At 38.3% G+C, this 20545-nt stretch overlaps 2 protein-coding genes across 6 annotated transcripts in view; one reads left to right on the forward strand and one right to left on the reverse strand.

The window, feature by feature from the left end:
• The first annotated feature begins 290 nt into the window (after window positions 1–290).
• On the forward strand, window positions 291–20301 carry GLRX2 (glutaredoxin 2). Of its 3 annotated transcripts, none has more exons than XM_065938323.1 (5): window positions 291–468; window positions 1894–1957; window positions 7220–7396; window positions 8636–8771; window positions 19245–20301. In XM_065938323.1, exons 1-4 carry the CDS (start codon window positions 368–370, stop codon window positions 8765–8767), a joined length of 474 nt encoding a protein of 157 aa, XP_065794395.1. In that variant the 5' UTR covers window positions 291–367; the 3' UTR covers window positions 8768–8771; window positions 19245–20301. The 3 variants fall into 3 exon arrangements, with proteins under 3 accessions (XP_065794395.1, XP_065794396.1, XP_065794394.1); XM_065938324.1 differs by lacking the exon at window positions 19245–20301 and adding an exon at window positions 12183–12316; XM_065938322.1 differs by lacking the exon at window positions 19245–20301 and having other exon boundaries at window positions 8636–8931.
• RO60 (Ro60, Y RNA binding protein) overlaps window positions 10961–20545 on the reverse strand; it is a 29943-nt gene continuing 20358 nt past the window's right edge. For all 3 annotated transcript variants that reach the window (XM_065938317.1, XM_065938318.1, XM_065938319.1), the window contains 3 exons: window positions 19664–19777; window positions 19227–19373; window positions 10961–17521 (listed from right to left, as the gene is read on the reverse strand). In XM_065938317.1, the coding sequence (XP_065794389.1) occupies window positions 17369–17521; window positions 19227–19373; window positions 19664–19777 (414 nt within the window). In that variant the 3' untranslated portion in view covers window positions 10961–17368. The remainder of the gene's footprint in view (window positions 17522–19226; window positions 19374–19663; window positions 19778–20545) is intronic.

Here is a 20545-nt window from a genome sequence, read left to right on the forward strand (position 1 = left end):
GAACCAAGTGAAGAGGAGGGATTCGAGGGCGGAGGAGGGGCCGATGGGCGGGGCGGGGCCGTGGGTGGGGCGGGGCCGGCGTGTGGAGGAGGGGCCGCAGGTGGAGGAAGGGCCAGCGGGCGGGGCGGGGTCGGCGGAGTAAAGCCAGCCCTGCGGGGCGGGGCCGCGGTTGGAGGAGGGGCATCCCGGCGGGGCGGGGCAACGGGCGGGGAGGGGCGCGGCGGGTTGGTGTGGGGGCGGGGCCCAGGAGGGCGGGGCCGCCGGCGGAGGCGTGGGCAGCCGGGTAGGGCGGAGCCGGCGGGCGGGGTCGGGATCTCCCGGGCCGCAGTTGCTGGCTGGTCAGCTCGCTGAGGCCCCGCGTAAGACCATGTACTGGCGCCGCGCAGCGCTGGTGGGGCCTCGGCTCGTCCGGGTCAGGAGCAGCTCAGCGGGCCGGCTTGAGGGGCCAGTGGGAATTTCGGGTTCCGGGTAAGCGGCTCTGCGAGCAGCACGGGCTGAGCGTGGCTGTGCGGCCTCGCCGGGGTCTGGACCTAGCGGTGGGCTGGGGCGGCTTCTTCCCGGGCGCCCGGTGCACCCCGAGTCGATCGAGCCGCTAAGGCGCCTCGGAGGGCGGGAGGCCGGGAAGGAACCAGGAGAGAAGGAGCCTTAAGCGCTCTTGGCGATTTCCGGACCACGTGATCTTCAGATTGCACAAGCCTAAGTCTTGCTGGCTTGACTAGTAACCTCCTCGGTTACTAGATAAAATACAAGATGCCCTAATAAATTGGTATTTCAGATAAACAGCGAATAATGGTTTGGTTTAAGTATATTCCAGATATTGCACGAAACATACGTAGGCTAAGCAGTTATTCGCTGTTTATCTGAAATTCTAATTTTACGGAGCGATCTGCATATCATTTGCTAAATCTGGCTCCTGCGGCAGGAAGTGGAAGTGGTGTCGCCTCTGGCTCCAGCGAGCTCAGTGAACACCCGCGGCCCGCAGGCCTGCGTTGCTAGACCGCCTCCTCTCTGCCGGCCTCATCCCGCGCGGCCGTTCGGGACTGTCCTACCAGCTCGCCTGTCTGTACACCCATCCCTCTGTCTGGGACGTTATTCCTAACTCCTCGATCTGTTAACTTCTGCCAGTTTTGCAAGACTCGAGGAGCCCCTGATTAACCTTCTCTGCTAAACTAGAAACCCCCTCCAGAAAGTGCCAATCACATAGTGTAACTATTTGACAAATCTTGGAGGTCCAGTGGTGTTTTTACAGTGATAATATCCCTGCGGTATTTCAGCCCTTTGCCTGCTTAGCACATAGTAGGTGTTCCATAAACGTGGCATGGCTAGTGGCTACTTCATTAATGGAAAAGAGAAACGTGTATTGAACAACTTACTTTCTTGCCTAGAATTGGAGAAAAGTGCCTTCCAGCAACTTTCTCTTTTCTTTGGCAGGGAAGGTGATGTTTCAGAATACACCTTCCACCTCCTCTTAGTACATAAGGAAATATGGTCTTAGGAAAGTTCCACTAGAATTCCTGCTTCCAGAGTAGATGCAAATAGTAGGTGGTTTGGGAATGCTAATTAAGTGTTGGAACTGATATGAAAAGGATGTATTCTCTTAGTTGATAAGACAGATGGATGTGTTGTTCCAGCACAACTTAGGTCCTACTTAGGCCCACGCCTTCATCCCTTAACCTCCATTTTCTTTCCTGAAAGCTAGATAGTAAAGGATGCAGGCCTTTGTTATATTAGTAAACAAATACTTTGACAATGCTATTTTGTACTGATAGCAAGTAAAACTTTTCTCTTTCATATGTTTGGATATATATTTGCATATTGGGTTTCTCTGAATGGATCTCATCTGATATATTGTCCTTAATGTTTAACTTCACTGCTCTTTAAAATTCATTTTAGGATGGGGAACAGCACATCGTCATCTTTGGGAAACGCAGCAGCTGCTCCTGTGAATCAGATCCAAGTGAGTGATGGGGGACATGTAGGAAAAAACTTTCCTTGGTGGAAATAGAATTGTCTTACATATTTAATATGCTTATCCAAACTTGACATAGTCTAATAACTTAATTACTAAGTTAATGTATTTTTAAATCTGCTGTCAAAATCATGCATGTTACAAAGAAATTCTGGATCATTTTCTTAGAATTTATGTGATTTATTCTTTTTCTGGCCGTGCCAAATTGCTTGTGGAATTTTAGTTCCCCAATCTGGAATTGAACGTGTGCCCTCTGCAGTGGAAGCACAGAATCCTAACCACTGAACTGCCAGGGAAGTCCCTATGAGGTTTATTCTTAACGGTGCCTTCGCTCCTCTAAGTTGGGTCTATGAGGTTGACTGCTCTTTCCGTCTTACCCACCTCAGGTTTCCTGTTGTTACTAGTCAGGGTGCCTTAGCCAGGCATAGTGTTCGTTTCTGCTCTGGGAAGCTGTTTTTCTAAAACACAGAATCTAGTTTGCAGTAGTTATTGTAGGACTGATCCTCTCAAGGATACTGTCCTGCTGTGTTCTCTTGTCTTTCTCTTGCTTGAACTGCAAAGCCCAGTTAAGTCTGCCTCAGAAAATTCCTCTTGTATGTGTTTTTCTACCCTTGTAGCCTACAGGACATATGTATTTCTCTGTTCCTCACCACCAGACACCACTACACACAAACATTTCTGCCTTTGGTTTACTTGACTACAAAAGTATTCACTCACAGCTGCTGAATATACCAGTAACATTGGAGACCTGTAGTGAGGGATTGCTTCTTTTAAAATAAGAATAGGAAACCATGAGGAACTTCCCTGGCAGTTTTGTGGTTAAGATTCCATGCTTCCACTGCAGGGAGCACAGGTTCAATATCTGGTCATGGAACTAACACCTCGCAATTTGGCCAAAACCAAACAAATGAAAAGAATATGAAACCATTTAGCAAGGACAGGGTTGAGAAAAGGTGAGAAGGAAGGTTGAAGACACTGTGACACTGTCATCCTGAGTTTCTGCTCAGTTTGGAACCTCTCAGTTCAGTTCAGTCGCTCAGTTGTGTCCGACTCTTTGCGACCCCATGGACTGCAGCACGCCAACCTCCCTGTCCATCACCAACTCCCAGAGTTTACTCAAACTCATGTCCATTGAGTCAGTGATGCCATCCAACCATCTCATTCTCTGTCATCCCCTTCTCCCTTTCCCAGCCTTCAATCTCTCCCAGAATCAGGGTCTTTTCAAATGAATCACTTCTTCGAATCAGCTGGCCAAAGGAGTGGAGTTTCAGCTTCAGCATCAGTCCTTCCAATGAGTATTCAGGACTGATTTCCTTTTAGGATGGACTGGTTGGATCTCCTTGCAGGCCAAGGGACTCTCAAGAGTCTTCTCTAACACCACAGTTCAAAGGCATCAGTTCTTCGGCACTCAGCTTTCCTTATAGTCCAACTCTCACATCCATACATGACTACTGGAAAAATCATAGCCTTGACTAGATGGACCTTTGTTGGCAAAATAATGTCTCTGCTTTTTAATATGCTACCTAGGTTGGTCATAACTTTTCTTTCAAGGAGTAAGCATCTTTTAATTTCATGACTGCAGTCACCATCTGCAGTGATTTTGGAGCCCCCCAAAATAAGGTCTCACACTATTTCCACTGTTTCCCTCTATTTGCCATGAAGTGATGAGACCAGATGCCATGATCTTAGTTTTCTGAATGTTGAGTTTTAAACCAGCTTTTTCACTCTCCTCTTTCACTTTCATCAAGAGGCTGTTTAGTTCTTCTTCACTTTCTGCTATAAGGGTGGTGTTATCTGCATATCTGAGTTTATTGATATTTCTCCTGGCAATCTTGATTCCAGCTTGTGCTTCATCCAGCCCAGCATTTCTCATGATGTACTCTGCATATAAGTTAGATAAGCAGGGTGACAATGTACAGCCTTGACGTGCTCCTCTCCCAATTTGGAACCAGTCTGTTGGTCCATGTCCAGTTCTAACTGTTCCTTCTTGACCTGCATACAGATTTCTCAAGAGGCAGGTCAGGTGGTCTGATATTCCTGTCTCTTTCAGAATTTTCCAGTTTGTTGTGACCCCCACAGTCAAAGGCTTTGGTGGAGTCAATAAAGCAGAAGTGGATGTTTTTCTGAAACTCTTTGCTTTTTCTACGATCCAACAGATGTTGGTAATTTGATCTCTGGTTCCTCTGCCTTTTCTAAATCCAGCTTGAACATCTGGAAGTTCACAGTTCACATACTGTTAAAGCCTGGCTTGGAGAATTTTGAGCATTACTTTGCTAGTGTGCGAGATGAGTGCAATTGTGTGGTAGTTTGAGCATTCTTTGGCATTGCCTTTCTTTGGGATTTGAATGACAAGTGACCTTTTCCAGTCCTGTGGCCACTGCTGAGTTTTCCAAATTTGCTGGCATATTGAGTGCAGCACTTTCACAGCATCATCGTATAGGATTTGAAATAGCTCAACTGGAATTCCATCACCTCCACTAGCTTTGTTCGTAGTGATGCTTCCTAAGGCCCACTTGACTTCGCATGCTTGGATATCTGGCTCTAGGTGGGTCATCACACCATCGTGGTAATCTGGGTCATGAAGATCTTTTTTGTATAGTTCTGTGTATTTTTGCCACCTCTTCTTAATATTTTCTGCTTCTGTTAGGTCCATACCATTTCTATTCTTTACTGTGCCCATCTTTGCATGAAATGTTCCCTTGGTATCTCTTAATTTTCTGGAAGAGATCTCTAGTCTTTCCCATTCTATTGTTTTCCGCTATTTCTTTGCATTGATCACCGAGGAATCTCTACGTCACTATCTGTCAGGACTTCCCTGGTGGCTCAGATGGTAAAGAATCTGCCTATGATGCAGGAGACCTAGGTTCAATTTCTGGGTCAGGAAGATCCTTTGGAGAAGGGAATGACCACCCACTCCAGTATTCTTGCCTGGAGAATCCCATGGACAGTGGAGCCTGGCGGGCTACAGTCCATGGGGTCTCAAAGAATCACATGTAACTGAACGACTTTCACTTTACTGTGTGTCAGCCACCAGGGTGCTCCTCTCTAATTTATGGTCTCGGTGTGTCTCTAAGCTGAGGCAGCACAGTGAGGAAGGAGCACTGACTTTGGTTTGGGGACAGGGTGGGTGGAATCCCACCCAGTGCTGTGAACTCCTCAACCTCAGTTTTCTCATCTGTAAAATGGATTCAGTAGTACATCTTTGGCCTGTCTAGCTCTCCCTGAGATAGACTTCTGTAGTAAATATTGAGAGTGAGCAGAAGAGAAAGCATGAAAATAGATTTGCAGACACTTAGACTCTTGAGAGTCCCTTGGACAGCTGGGAGATTGATCCATCCAGTCAGTCCTAAAGGAAATGAACCCTGAATATTCATTGGAAGGGCTAATGCTGAAACTGAAGCTCCAATACTTTGACCACCTGATGTCAAGAGCTGACTCATTAGAAAAGACCCTGATGCTGGGAAAGATTGAGGGCAGGAGAGAAGGGGATGACAGAGGATGAGATGGTTGGATGGCATCACCAACTCAATGGATATAAGAGTTTGAGCCAATTCCGGGAGATAGTGTGTCCATGGGGTCGAAAGAGTTGAACGTGACTTAGTGATTGAACAACTGAACAAAGACACTGACTTAGAATCCTGACCCCCGAGGGCGAATGTAACTTCTGAACCACTTTGTCCTACTCTCTGATTTTTGACCTTCATGTTGAAGGTGCTGCTTATGACTTGCACTAGGACAACCTAGCAGATACCTGGGTGCTAGGTCTGTCCGTTCAGAAATTCTGGAAGGACCTGGGCATTGATACACACAAAGCTCAACAAACTTCGCCCGTGAAGTTGTGACACAGATGCACAGCGAAGCCTCGGGGTCTTTGTGATAAAGGCAGGCAGGATAGCTTTCAAGGCTAATATAGCTTCCAGGCTGATGTTAGAATCGTCGGGAATGTTTTTCAGAAATAGTTTCTGACCTCTGCCTCAAACCCACTGAGTCAGCATCTCTGGAAGTAGCTTTTCTAGGAACAATGAATGCTGGGGAATATCTTATCAAAACAGTGATGACAGTTGTTTTTTACTATAAAGATACACAAGGAAGGAGTGGAAGTTGAAGGGAAAAACTATTGTTTATACCTGGATCCTTGAAAGCCTTACATTTTGAAGAGATAGCATACATCACTGGGGCTTCAGGTGTCACTAGTGGTAAAGAACCTGCTTGCCAATGCAGGAAATGTAAGAGACATGGGTTTGTTCCCTGGGTCAGGAAGATCTCCCGGAGAAGGGCATGGCAACCCACTCTAGTATCCCACGGACAGAGCAGCCTGGCAGGTTTGCAAAGAGTCAGACGCCACTGAAGCAACTCAGCATGCATGTGTACGTCATTTCTCACCATTGAACATTAAAGAAGTGGGTTGATCATTTTGAAAAATAAAAAAAAGACCAAATCACCATGCCATACACCTGAAACTAATATAATAGTGTAAGTCAGTTATATTTCAATGTTAAAAATAAAAAGCAAAGAAGGGGATTCCCTGGTGGTCCAGTGGTTAGGACTTCAGGCTTCCACTGCCAGGGACATGGGTTTGATCTTGGTTGGGAAGCTAAGACCCCATGAGCTGTGTGGTGCAGACAAAATAAAAACAGAAAGAATGGTTAAGATGGTTAAAAAAAAATTTTTTTAAGACAGTTAAGTAAGGAGTTAATTCCTCAACACCTTCTGAATATTTGAGAAGTATTCAAATACTTAAATACTTCAAATACTTAAGTACCTGGGCTGTGGACTCAGACTTGCACAGGTTCAAATCCCAGCTCACCCACTTATGAGCTGAAGACTGGGGGTAAGTTATTTACCCCCCTCTGTGCCGCAGTTTCCTCATGTATGAAGTGGAGGCAATGATAAAGACCCATCTCAGGATTGTAGTGAGGTTTAAGTGAACTAGTGAAGGTAAAGTGTTGAGGATTGTGTTGGCACACAGAAGTGTTTGCTATCTATGAATTGACTGCGATTATCCATGTTATTACTCTATACCAACACTTTGTACCCATAACATCCCTTTTCCCTAATAATGTTCCTTTGTCCTCAATCTACAGATGAGAATTAGATGATGTTGGCTGAGTCTGAGCCCTAAATAGTGAGGCTCCAAAATCCGTACCCTTCCTACTATATCATGTATCTCCTGTATCATGATTCCTTTCTGAGAAGTAATGTCTAGAATTAAAATGATTTTTTTTTTGCTTTGTTTTGGCTTTACTTCAGGAGACCATTTCTAATAATTGTGTGGTGATTTTCTCCAAAACATCCTGTTCTTATTGTACGATGGCAAAAAAACTTTTCCATGACATGAATGTTAACTATAAAGTGGTGGAATTGGACATGCTTGAATACGGAAGTCAGTTTCAAGACGCGCTTCACAAAATGACTGGTGAAAGAACTGTGAGTCCAGCCCCTGGGGTGCTTTGCCCCGAAGTGGGTGGTGAGCTGGGTCACCTCGGGCCTGTGTCCTTGTGTTGGGAAAAGTGAGCCAGACGTACTCTGAGACTCTGAATTGATAAAGAAATGGCAGATTTGGGAACAGACTCATAGACCAGGAAACAACGAGTTCTATTTTTTTTTTTAATGTTTACCCTGGTGTTTGTGAGTAAGTGTGTGAAATGGGTGGGGTAATGGTGTTGGCATGAGTAGTGGTCTATAAATGGTTGACAAACTCCTGGGACTTTTTCAAGATGAAAGTATTCTTCTTTCCTTACTTGAACAGTGCAGATCAAAGGGTCCTTCATTTTCTGTACTAATGAGTGCTTTTGGGCTCCATGTTTTTAGATTCTTGAAATCTGAGGATATTCCCATAATATGCATTATGGAAAAAAAAGAGGAAATTCCATGGTTGTCCAGTGGTCAGGACTCTGAGCTTCCACTGCAGGGGACTTGATCCCTGGCCAGGCAGAATTAAGATCCTGCATGCTGCATGGTGTGACAAAAAAGAAAAAAAAAAAAACCCCAAAGGAACAAAAAGGAAAAATAATGTTGCCATTTTCCTTCCTGTTTATATGTGCCTGTTAAGGAGTTGATAATGTACTCTTCCCCTTTAGTAAACAATGGTAAGAAAGAACCACTTAAATATTATTAATCATTAGAGATTGCTGATTGCTTTATTTTGCCTTTTATATGCCAAAGCAATGAGGAGAAAGGGGTTGAGAGTCAGTTTGTCCTGGGTTTAAATCCCAGTTCTCACTTACTTTGTGATCTTGGGCAAGTTCCTGTGCCTCCTTTGCCTCCAAAATAAGACTAAAAAATAGTACCTACCTGAAAGGTTGTTGTTTAGACGCTAAGTCTGACTTCTTTATGAGCCCATGGGCTGTAGCCCGCCAGGCTCCTCTGTCCACGGGATTTTCCAGGCAAGAATCCTGGAGTGGGTTGCCATTTCCTTCTCCAGGGGATTTTCCCAACCCAGGAATTCAACCTATCTGCTGCATTGGCAGATGAATTCTTTACCACTGAGCTAACCAGGGAAGCCCCATCTGAAGGGTTGGAAAGTTTAAATAGGTAATTATCAAAGAGCTTCATATGGTGCTTTGCCCATAAAAGCACCCACAGTGTAGCATGTATTAGGATCCTGTGAATGGCTTTATACTTCTGACACCCAGGGTGACATCTAAACTTTCGTTTACCCAACAGGTACCACGAATATTTGTCAATGGAACTTTTATTGGAGGTGCAACTGACACTTGTAGGCTTCACAAAGAAGGGAAATTGCTTCCACTAGTTCACCAGTGTCATTTAAAAAAAAGTAAGAGGGAAGAACTTTAGTGATGTAAGTGCATACAACTCTGCTAGTAATATGTCACTATATATTTAAAATGATGTTGCCTGATAATGCCTTTTAAATATTTGAAGGTGTTTTAAATACATGAATTATCTTCATGGAAAGGTTGTAAAAATAATGAACAATAAATCACTGTGGAAACATCTTATTTGCCAATTCTTCAGTAAAAAAGATATTTAAAACTGAAGGAGCAGATAACAGGTGACAACCTGGACAGACAGGCATCTGAAGTGAGTGCTGCAAGGGCCAGTCCTGTGGGACTTAGCAGCTGCCCAGGTGACATGCCAGTCCCAGATGACTGAGAACTGTAGTCTGACTGACTATGCAGGGACTTGTTACCAAGTGGAGGATTAACAGGAAGACGTTTGGGTGGGGGGACGTACGTTTTCAGTGGAAAAAAGCATAATTGTTACTGGGAATGAGGGTTTCAACATAAATTTTGGGGAGACACATTCAGTCCATAACACCATAAATTACAACTGGATAAAAGTCTTAATATAAATCTAATGCAAAACTAGGTTTTGGCAGTTGTACTTTCTTTCCAGAATCAGAGGTTAGGAAGAAAATGGTGACCTGTTTAAGAAAAAGTATGGTCTGTTTTTTTGGTCTTTGATTTTTAAAGTTAAGATCTGAAAGACAAACTTTAATATTTTAAAAAAACAGGCCATTTTTTCCCACTCACTTTTACCACTCATCAACTTAGACATGAATTGCCAAAATATTTAATTGGGGAGCTGAAAAGCTGCTGGGAAAAAAGGGATTTTTTAAATATATTTGAGTTTCATTATTTACTAATAGTAAAAAAAAATACTGTTTGAACAATATTTTTTTAAAGGCAAGTTTCCTAATTAAGGTTTAAAATAAAGTTTAGTTTTGCTCATCTGTGAGGAAATATTTACAGTTGACTCCTGAATAAGGCAGGAATTGGGGCTCCGAATACCACCTTGAAAATCCAAGTGTAATTTAGAATCAGTTCTCTGTACCCTCAGATTCATTCCACTAGACTGTCTAGTACTGCAGTATTTATTACTGAAAAAAATCCATGTCTGAGTGGACCCACACAGTTCAAACCCACATTCCAAGGGTAAAGTGTAGTTTGTGATCTTCCTTTCTCCATACAGCTGTTCACTGCCATCTTTAAATAAGAACTCTAATATCGAATGAATGTTTATAAAGTTTTGGTGGGTATATTCATATGTAGCTTGTTCCCTTCAATTCCTATGGCTCAGATCTTAGCACTTTTAATATGAAAGTTTGATGGGAATTTAGAGAAAAGAAATCTCTGTAACTTGGCACTTAAAATATTTTTATTTGCATAGTTGCGTTTTGGTGTTACCTTTTTCCAAAGGCAACTTTTATTTTCTATTTTTTAAAATTTTGTAATTGAAGTATTGTTGCTTCTCAGTGTTGTTAGTTTCAGGTGTAAAGCAACGTGATTCAGTTACAGATTATATACCTATTTTATATATGTGTGTGTATATATATATTCTTTTTCAGATTCTTTTCCCTTATAGGTTATTTCATAGTATTTACTAGTTCCCTTTGCTATACAGTAGGTCTTTGTTAGTCACCTATTATACATATAGTAGTGTGTATATGTTAATCCCAAATTCCCAAGTTATCCTTTCCTTCCTCCCAAAGGCAACTTTGAATAATTTTTTTCCCACAAAAGAATCCTTTTTAAACTCTTTAAAAATATGTATTTTTATTAAATCTAGTTTTGATTCTATAATTAATACCCATTGGAAAAGAATCCTCAAGCACATATTTTAAAAAAACATTGAGGCATTTCAAGACCAGCATTAATGATCAAACCTTAATTTCATTTTATTCAACTATTATAAGATTGAATATTCAAATACTGTAAGATTATAAAATATAAGGCCAAGAGCCTTACATCTTTTTAAGCCATGCATGCTAAGTCACTTCAGTCATGTCCCACTCTGTGGCCCTATGTATTGCAGCCCGCTAGGCTTCTCTGTCCATGGAATTCTCCAGGCAAGAATACTGGAGTGGGTTGCCGTGCCCTCCTCCAGGGGATCTTCCATTGAACCTGCGTCTCTAATGTCTAACCTGCATTGACAGGTGGGTTCTTTACCATTAGTGCCACCTGGAAGCTTCTTACGAGGCATATAATAACCTTAAAATTCTTCTTTCAAGAAACAAAAAGACAATACTTGATGTGCATAGAGTTTATTTGGTACCTCTATCAAATTCTACAATAATACAAGTGACCAGAAACAGTTCACATTGTGCCCACCTGTACTCGATGTCTAGAATGATTTATCCAGTATGGGTTTTGCAGGGCTAGACAGGAGAGTCCAGATTTCACAGTATTGGTGGAGACTATTTTGTCATGAAACAAATTTCATACATTAGTGTTTCATCCATTTTTCTATCAGAAAACAGCAGAATTACATTGTTAGATGTGTTATTTACAGTGATAACTTGGAAGACTCAACAGAGTATCAGTGAGTTTATCAACAGATCTAGGAAAACCCTGCCCCTCCTTTCAGGGTCCTTTTTCTTTGAAATGGAATGTGTTATAAATCAGACTTTATATACTTTAAAGCACCAGCTTGACAATTTAAAGTTTTCTCTCATTTTTATAAAATATTCCTGCTTTAAAAGGCAAAGTGAATGTAAAAATGTGAATGTAATTAAACATCACTGGCCTTGATACTTCTTATTGCAACTGTTTTACAACTGTATTCACTTTTGGAATGAATTGCTGGTAGGCTTGAAAGAAAATATTTGCCTTTTGTCTTGAAAAATTCCCTTAAAAATTAATCATTTTTGGAACTGTACAATTTTATTTTTCACTCAGTGTTTAAATATGCAACTTGGTCCTTGGAGATCATGTTACATAGAGTCCAGCTTCTTGGATAATTTGTTATATAAAACAATAAAAAACCTTAAACTATCACAAGGTATTACTGATGTTAACAGTCATGTCTGTATAACACATCAATGTCCTAGGTTATCCTGTTAATGGGTGCTTAAACAGCTAATGTACAATCAGATTTTAACACTTGTTAAATTTCCATTCTTTATGTAAAAAGAGAAAGCTGTAAAAGAACCTTCAAGTTCTATACTTCAGAAATACTGACACTATTAAGGCATTACTTAATGAACAGACCCTAAGCAAAGTATGTATGCCTGTGTTGGAGAGCTAATCATATTTTAAGGCAGTCAGAAGGTTCATTTTTTTCACTTTAAGGCTTTTATATACTTCAGTTTTATTCTATGTGGGCATTAGTCTGTATAATTTAAATACTGAGTGGTCAAATATGGAAATCAAAGACTTTATATAAAGAAAATGAGATTTTATAACTAGATCATAACAGTTCTTCCCCAACCAATTTTTTAAAAGTTGATTTCATATATCTCATCCCTTAGGAGAATTTCATTATCAGAAGCTGACAATAAAAGGAGGAAAATATAATTCAGATGCACTACAAGTTATGTCTACTCACACCATACCAAATTACATGCAGTCCATCTTTAGTAGTGCAACAAAAATATTTTTTCTTGGTTACTCTTCATTAATTATATAATATCTTTGATTTGGCCGTGTGTGGATTCTAAACAGTTTGCATTGCAAATAAAGCTTAAAAAGTAATTTAAACAGAGGTTTTGATACAATGATTGCATTGATATAATGTTCCATCAATTATGTGGTAATGATACATAAAATAGCAAGGCTTTAACCCCATTTACTACCCTTAACAATCCAAATGTTCATCAAGTGAAACGTATCTAACTTACTATTTCTTTTTTCATGTAGAGATTCTGATAGCTTCTAAAAGCAGAAAAATTTAAATATATTTGAAAATGAAATATTTTCACTTCTGTTCATAAAATTACTATAACATGGCGGTACTAATTTTAGTGTATGTGCTGCCGAAGCGAGCACAACGTGGCGGTACTAAATTAAATAGAGGCAAGTGGAAAAATTTTCTTAGGCTCAGAAATACCTTTTATATGTTTTCATTGTATTTACACAATTAATTCTCATTGAAAATAATCACATTAATTTCAGTCATAGAATTCTGCAACATATCTCCTAAATTTATGTTTCTTTTTACCAATTTCCTATATAATTTGGTATTTTCAGAGTTTAGGAAAATGTGTCATTTATTATAATTTCTATTCAAACAGTAAGTTTAACTATATTATTAGGTTTTTTTAAAATTATTAGTTTTCTACATGAAAAATACCATAGGATTAATTTTTAAATTAACATAATAATTTTTCAAAAGTAAATAAAATGCCAAGTAAAAAAATGTTCAATGTGGATACAAAACCTTTTATACTACAAGCCATGTATATACAAGCATCGTCAAGTACTTAGTAGACCAAAGATTTTGTGGGTAGTCTTTATAATTATGGAAATATGAGCACTGAGGTGTGCTACTTTCTGAGAGTATTCATTTATTTATTTTTCAAAGAGTGCTTTTTCTAAGAGCCAGGTATACCTGTAATTGCAAACAAAGGCTGAATAACTAACCCTACTCAAAAGGCCACAGAATTTCTGCATACAGCTTATATAAAAGGTATACAAGTTAACTTGATTGGGAAGAGAATTTATCAATTTGATTATTGTTCCAGGAGACCTGCCTGTTATTAATTTGAAAAAAAAATGTGACCTTAACTCTATGTGGAACAAAAAGCAATCTGCAAAAGATGGGTCCCAAACCTAAATACAGGTGACTTTCTTGTCATTCACTTTATTACTCAGGTAGAGCAGGAGTAGAAAAACAAAAGACCAAAATGTCAGAACAAAGAAAGGAATTTTAAAAGGAAAAAAAGGTATAGAAGTAATCTTTCAACAAATAAGGGACTAGGGGGCAGGTATATGGGATGTACTAGATTAAATGCATACAGTAAATTCACCTAATTAATTAGTCCAACTCACCTTTTTCCCTAATTCTCCCTTGTGCATGTGTCCATTGCAGCTATCTGACATTTCTCTAGAGGGGTTATCGCCTTAACAAATCTCCCATGTCTGTGGTAGACAAGACTAGAATTTTTCATTTTTGATTACTTACTGTAAGCGCCTTATTGAGAAATGTGTGGGTACCTTTAAGTCAAAATAAGTCCAGTAAGTGATCACAGTCATTTTCTTTTATAGTTTAGACGTAGCTTTACTGTGCTTCTAAAGACGTTTCTCACTTAACTATCAGATCCTCACATTTATTCAGAAATCCTGTCTTAAATTTCCCAAATAACTTTAAATTGTTTTGCAGAAAAAAAGCCTGATTAACTGATATTCTATCATTTATAGATTTACCTATTATTTAAAAGGTTAAGCAAATGTTTCTAAGACCATCTTCTTACTTAAGAGTATGAGTTTGTTTTTTAATGGGATCTTAGGGTTGGAATATATTACTTCTTTCTCTTATCAGAGAATGATGACATTTCCCATTCAGAACAGGAGTGTTTAAAAAAAATTACTCAGCTAATGAGCTGTTTTTCTAAAACATTTTATCTTTCAAAACATATACCCTATTAAAAGTTTTAATTTTAAAGAAGTTCTAATTTGTATTGCAAGCCCTCTTGCTAATTTTGACTTTCATACAGATATAAATTCATTGATTCTTCTATGACCCAAGGATCAGATATGTTGTTTTTTAAGGATAGCACAATTGAATCACACAGGTTAAACTGGTTGTCTCCAGTCACACCATAAGTTGGAGTGAAAGAGGCTCCAGGGAGATGATGGTACATCCCGTTCATTGAGCATTTTCCTCACGAATATTCCCATAAGATGATCACTAAACTAAACAATACAAGACAGTGTTCCTAAGTGGAATTTCCTAGAAATTTCAACTAACAAGGAAAGGGTAGGATTACAAGATTAGTTTTTGTTTTTACTAATTACAACTATATCCTGAAAATATTTATCTATTTTCTGGGACATAAAGTTTATTTTTCTTAGGGTTGTTTTTTAAAAAGCAACATTTTCCTAATCAGCGGTAATGCTAAAAGTAATTCAGAAAATAAAACTTCTTTATTACTTGAGAATATTTTATTCATAATGAGGTAAAAGTTTTTATTTTTTCTATATGACTATGTTATATAGCAACACAGGTTATTAAGATATTAATTGTGCTTGAGGGTCACTATGAACTACAAAAGTATACATGTTCACAATTTCTCTGTTTTTCTACTCCTAAAGCAATCATGTATATACATTAATTATTTCCTAATACCTAAAAAGATAAAAGTTTTGAATAATTCTATTTTATCCCTTACTCTTGTAAGTAAATGTCCTCCCATTTTGTGGGGAAATGAACACTAGGATGAGAGTGAGGAGGCCGTTTCTCGATCTAGGGCTCCAACGTCACACTCTCTTGGACCTCAGGTTCCTAGCCTAAGTCAAAGAATTACCTTTTACGTTTCTAAGGTTATTTCCAGCTCTAAAGCTCCATGATTTGAAAATAAAGCTACCTTGTGTGGTGGTCTTTAGTTTTCTTTCTCAAATCTTAACATTTAATAGACTTTTCTATGTGACTTCAAAAAGGTCACAGCTAATGTTACTTCTCTGATGGATTTATTAATATTAGTTCCTGAATATTCTGTCTAAAAACAATAAAGAAACAGTCTTTAACCAAAGGAAATAAGCGTTTATATTATATTCCACTTAATATTTCTATTAGGAATAAAAAGTTAGATCATGTTATAATTTTTAATTTAAGACGACCTTGGGTTTATGTAATGAATTCAAGTACGATTACATGATTCTATCAGGTTCTTTAAACTTAAAATTCAATCTGAGCATAATATTTTAATGTATTGAAAGTAGCTACCATTTCAAATCTAATGCCTGACAGAGGGTAAAAAAACCAAAGATACCAGAAGCGATGTATTTTTGGGGTGCTGGGTAGTGATGCCACTAGTTTTGTTGACCAGTATCTCAGGTAAATCACAATATTTACAAATTGCTAACAGTTGCCTTGAAGGAATGGCTACATATCAGATAAACCCAGTATAAATATGTCAAATAAGTTTGAAAGGGACATTTTCTTGTCACTCCCAGAGCCCAAATTTCTCATGAAACAGAAAACATACAGATTCTAACATTACTTAATCCTTCTGCCCCCAACATAAAATCTCTAACCCCCAAGCACACACAAGTGTGTGATTTACACTTATTGTTTGACTTTTCATAGTGAGAAGGCTTTACAATTCCCCAGTAAATCTTTAAATACATTTAAAGAACAATACATAAAAACTAGGTTTTATGTGCACATTATCTTAGATAACCATGATATAGTTATGAGCAAATATATTGGCATTTCAACAGCTTTAAAGCTCCCCACACAGAAGGGGTATTTGCTCAAGGAAATAATGCACTTTATAATGAAGGAAGTTTAATACACACAAATAAGAAAAATTTAATTTCCTATAGACTGGTTAGTGGTAATATGCCACTCAAAAATCGCCTTTCAAACCTGAAAGACCTAGCTTGCTTATTTTTTTACACTATCAAAAAAGAATATTTTGCCACAAATGAATAGTAGACAAAGAGAGGATGCCAACATGTTTACAATTAGAAATATCTAAAACCCATTTATACTTCGCTTAAAAAAGTAATTAAAATTAAAACAATATTTTAAAGTAAGGTAAAATATTTTAAATTAAGGTATAACCAGATTATGGTTATAGTTGAGATTTTATTTGTCATATTTTTCAGATTATGAGTAGGGGAAGTTAAATGCTTGAAACATCTTATGTTCTCATAAGATGAAACATATAAAAAAATGTGTCCCTACACATGGCTATGTTGGTATAAGCCACAGGAAACCATCAAATCATGCCCCTCACAGCAATAAACAAACAAAAACAAACCAAAACAGACTTCCTCAACTGACACAAACTTTAGTTTCTCTTCTCAAAGGTTTCCATTATGTTTCTGGTTAATGGTAAACAATCTTGTAAGTGTAAATTAACCTTCAGAAACAGAATATCTTTTTCAGTGACTGAGAATGCTGCTATCTATGTGATTGGAGAAAACTGTTAAAGCAATTTGTAAAACTCATTCATAAGCAAATGTCTTGGTTGTTGTTTTATCCCCTTGGTATAAAGATTTTCAAGGAGTTTCATAATTAATCACAGTACATGGTCCAGTGCATTTCAGATTATTTGGACATTATCAAAGCTGTCCTTTACCAATGAAAACATTTAAGAAAACTTAAAGGCATTTCTCAAACAAATGACATGATTTAGGACTACTTACACTTTTGGCTGTCACTTCTTTTAAGTACAAATGTGATCATTCACCAAAGCAGAACTGTTTGACTGACTATTTTACAGTGTCTCAACAAGAAGTTCTCTGTTAGGCAGAGGGGGCTACAGTGTATTCTGAAGCTATTTCCCAAAAGCTAGTTTAGTAGAAAGAACTTTGGGCTCATCTTATTGTTCCTTCCTTTTTTTTTGTTTTGGTAAGGTAACCTTTCCATTATGCACATACTGTACCATTGTCTGACTTCTTTCAGTGGATTAGCTGGGAAGTAGCTGTGTGTTTCTAGTGAGATCATTGATGGCAGTGGACCTCTTAGATTGCGCTGGTGCTTATATGGTTAAATCATATCTAATGTGAAACTTCGAATCACATCCAGAGCTCCAGTATCAAAGCCACACATGTCCAACATGCCTCTGTCATCTGGGTCTGCAATGGTAAAGCCACTTGATGTCATTCCACAAACAATCAATTTAGCTGGAATATCCATATTCTGTAGGAAAAGATCAAAGATATTTTAAAAATAGTATGTTAATAAGCAAAAGCAAATAACCTCCAAAATTAAAACATTTTAAATTCCATCATAGCTTTTCATTACAAAGCCAATTTGTTTTTCCTCCATAAAATCTGTCAGTCTTCTGGGGCCAGAAGACTTCAGAAGAATAGAATGTGATCTTTAGAAGTATAGACGATTAAACACGTGAACAACCTGCTTGAAATTCCTGCTTCTCTGCTGGATGTTACTACTCATTTTATGGACACAAAATACATTCCTGAGCAGCACAGGGACTCTGTACTCATGAAACCTGTCAGAATATTCAGAGACATCAGACATTTTTACCAGCACATCATACACTGGGGCAGTATGTATGGGTACACATAAGGAGACAGTTCCTGGGGTTATCAATTTTTGTTCTATGACTTTGCTATGTATGACATATATAAATGTAACTATAATGTCAATGTAATAACTTGTTTTCTGCAACTGTGATTTAAGGCTAAAACACTTGAGTTTTTGAGAAGGACTAACAATCACTGAGTGTGCACTATGTCAGATACCATGAGCTCTTTAGACAATTGATCTAATGTTAATTGTTATAGCGAGGCTTCCCTGGTGGCTCTGTAGTAAAGAATCCATCTGCCAATGCAGGCGACAAGGGTTCAATCCCTCGGTGGGGAAGATCATCTGGAGAAGGAAATGGCAACCCACTCCAGTATTCTTGCCTTGAAAATCCCAAGGACAGAGGAGTCTAGATGACTACAGTCCGAGGAATCACAGGAGTCGGACATGACTTAGCAACTAAACAATAACAATTGTTATAACAACCCTAGAAGGTAAGTAGTACTTTTAACCAACATGGTACATACCACAGCAGTGATATACTATTAAGACATATATCAGTTAAATAATTCACTTGGATCTACAGCTAGTAAAAAGAGAAAGATCCAGGACTCAGAACCCAGGCTTCTTGACTCTGAGTTCCATTCTCTCACTTGTTCTCTTAAGCACACACGAGAATCCCCAGAAAGGGTTATTAACACACAGTCCCATCCCCAGAGTTCCTGACTCAGCAGGTCTCCCAGGGTCTCCAGGAACATGCATTTCTAACAAGGTCCCAGGTGATGCTAAGAAAAGGTGCAGGCAGGAAACCACACTTTGAGAACCACTGCTTTTCATCAAGTTCTGGTTCTACTTCCAGTCACACCTGCCACAATTCAAGTGCTCCACATTCTCACCTGACTAGTAGATTCCATACCGGATAGTGCAGATACAGAACAATCCCCTCATTTCAGAAAGTTCAACTGCAGAGGACTGATTGGAACTCAGAAATACTCATAACACTTAAAACACACATTATATTATAGCTTTGATTTATGTTTATGCAGTTCTTAGCAAAACTCAGAAATGATGTTGAATCATTAAAAAATTTATGGTTAAATTTAAAAAAATTTTGATTGTTACTGAAAATACTGTTTGCAAAGGATATTAAAATGTGTACATCTGGAACTGGTTGAAATAAATTATTTATGTGTACTCAGTACTTGCTCATTTCAAGTACTGTTGAGTCCAGAACTGGTGTCGCATTCCTTTTACAAAGGTACACAGCTACCTTCAGTATCATTTAAAAAAATATATATTGACTGTTTTAGAACTGAATCTTGTTTGGGGTGAGAAAGAATATTAGAATTTGCTTTACCTTTCGATATTCCCTCAGAGCGATAGCAGGATGGACACTTCCAGCAAAGGTCTCGTTATCAGTGAATACGATGATGACATCGGCAGCTGTATTTGTCTTTTGAGCCCAGATCATCGGAAGAGAGCAATCAGTTTCACCTGCTGGGATCTAACTCAGAATAAAAACATGGTTAAGAATAAAAGAAAATGCTCATTTCCATACTGAGATGTCCGAAATAATTAAATACTTAAAAATACTATTTTACACGTTATCATCTTGTTTAGAACCAATGTTTATGCCTTCTGAAAGCTTGTAAATATATTTTTGATTTTGTGCTCGTAAAAAAAACTGAGATGTAACACAATGTATTCTCATATATTGACTAATATCAGGCATGACATCAATACAAAATTATTATAAAATACATGTTAAATAAACTACATGAAATAGAGTCTTACCTGACTCATAGCCAGTAAAACTTGTTGTAAGGTCATATCTGTAGTCACTGGACATGGTACCATTTCATCTGAAAAAGCAACTATAGAAGAATCTTTCTCTGTTCGTGTGACAACCTGAAAAAATCAATAGTAGGAATTTTCAGTACATTTAGGGGAAATAAATACAGTCTTTTGAAGTTCATCTTTAAAAGAAAATATGATGATTTATTTCTGAACTTACTGCATTTGAAAACTATACAGTAACAGTAGTATAGCTTTCAAAGCACTTTCACAAACTCTTACAAAGAAACTGGTTGTAACAACAATCCTTTGAAGCAAATAGACTATATATTATTATTCTTATTTTATTAAATAGGCAATAAAGCCACAGAAGAGAAGCTAAGAAACTCGCTGATGGTTACTCGCTACTAAGTCAGGCTAGAACCGAAGTCTCCTGTCTGTTATTAGTCCTTGATCTTTTAACATCTATATTCATTAATAATTTCTCTAAGCATTATTTATTTCTTTAAAAATACCAGTAACATTTAATCTGTTATTGTAAAATTATAAGTTCTACTCTGATTTTTCTTTAGACATGCTTTTTCAATATACCTTCAATATCGTATATACCTAAGTATTAAAGTATATGTTAGTTAGTATGTTTTTGTTGTTCAGGCGCTAAGTTGTTTTGACTCTTCGCAACCCCATGGACTGTAGCCCGCCAGGCTCCTCTGTCCATGGGATTTCCCAGACAAGAATACTGGAATATATAAGTATACTCAAGTACATATACAATACTTGAAGCTTTGCTTAAAACAAGTGAAAATATAATTTTTGATCATATCTAACTTTATAGTTTTGCGCCAGGTAAGTATTTTCAGTATGGCAAAATCCTAAATTGCC

This window comes from Muntiacus reevesi, chromosome 5 (genome assembly GCF_963930625.1).
Source record: "Muntiacus reevesi chromosome 5, mMunRee1.1, whole genome shotgun sequence".
NCBI classification, from domain to species: Eukaryota; Metazoa; Chordata; class Mammalia; order Artiodactyla; family Cervidae; genus Muntiacus; species Muntiacus reevesi.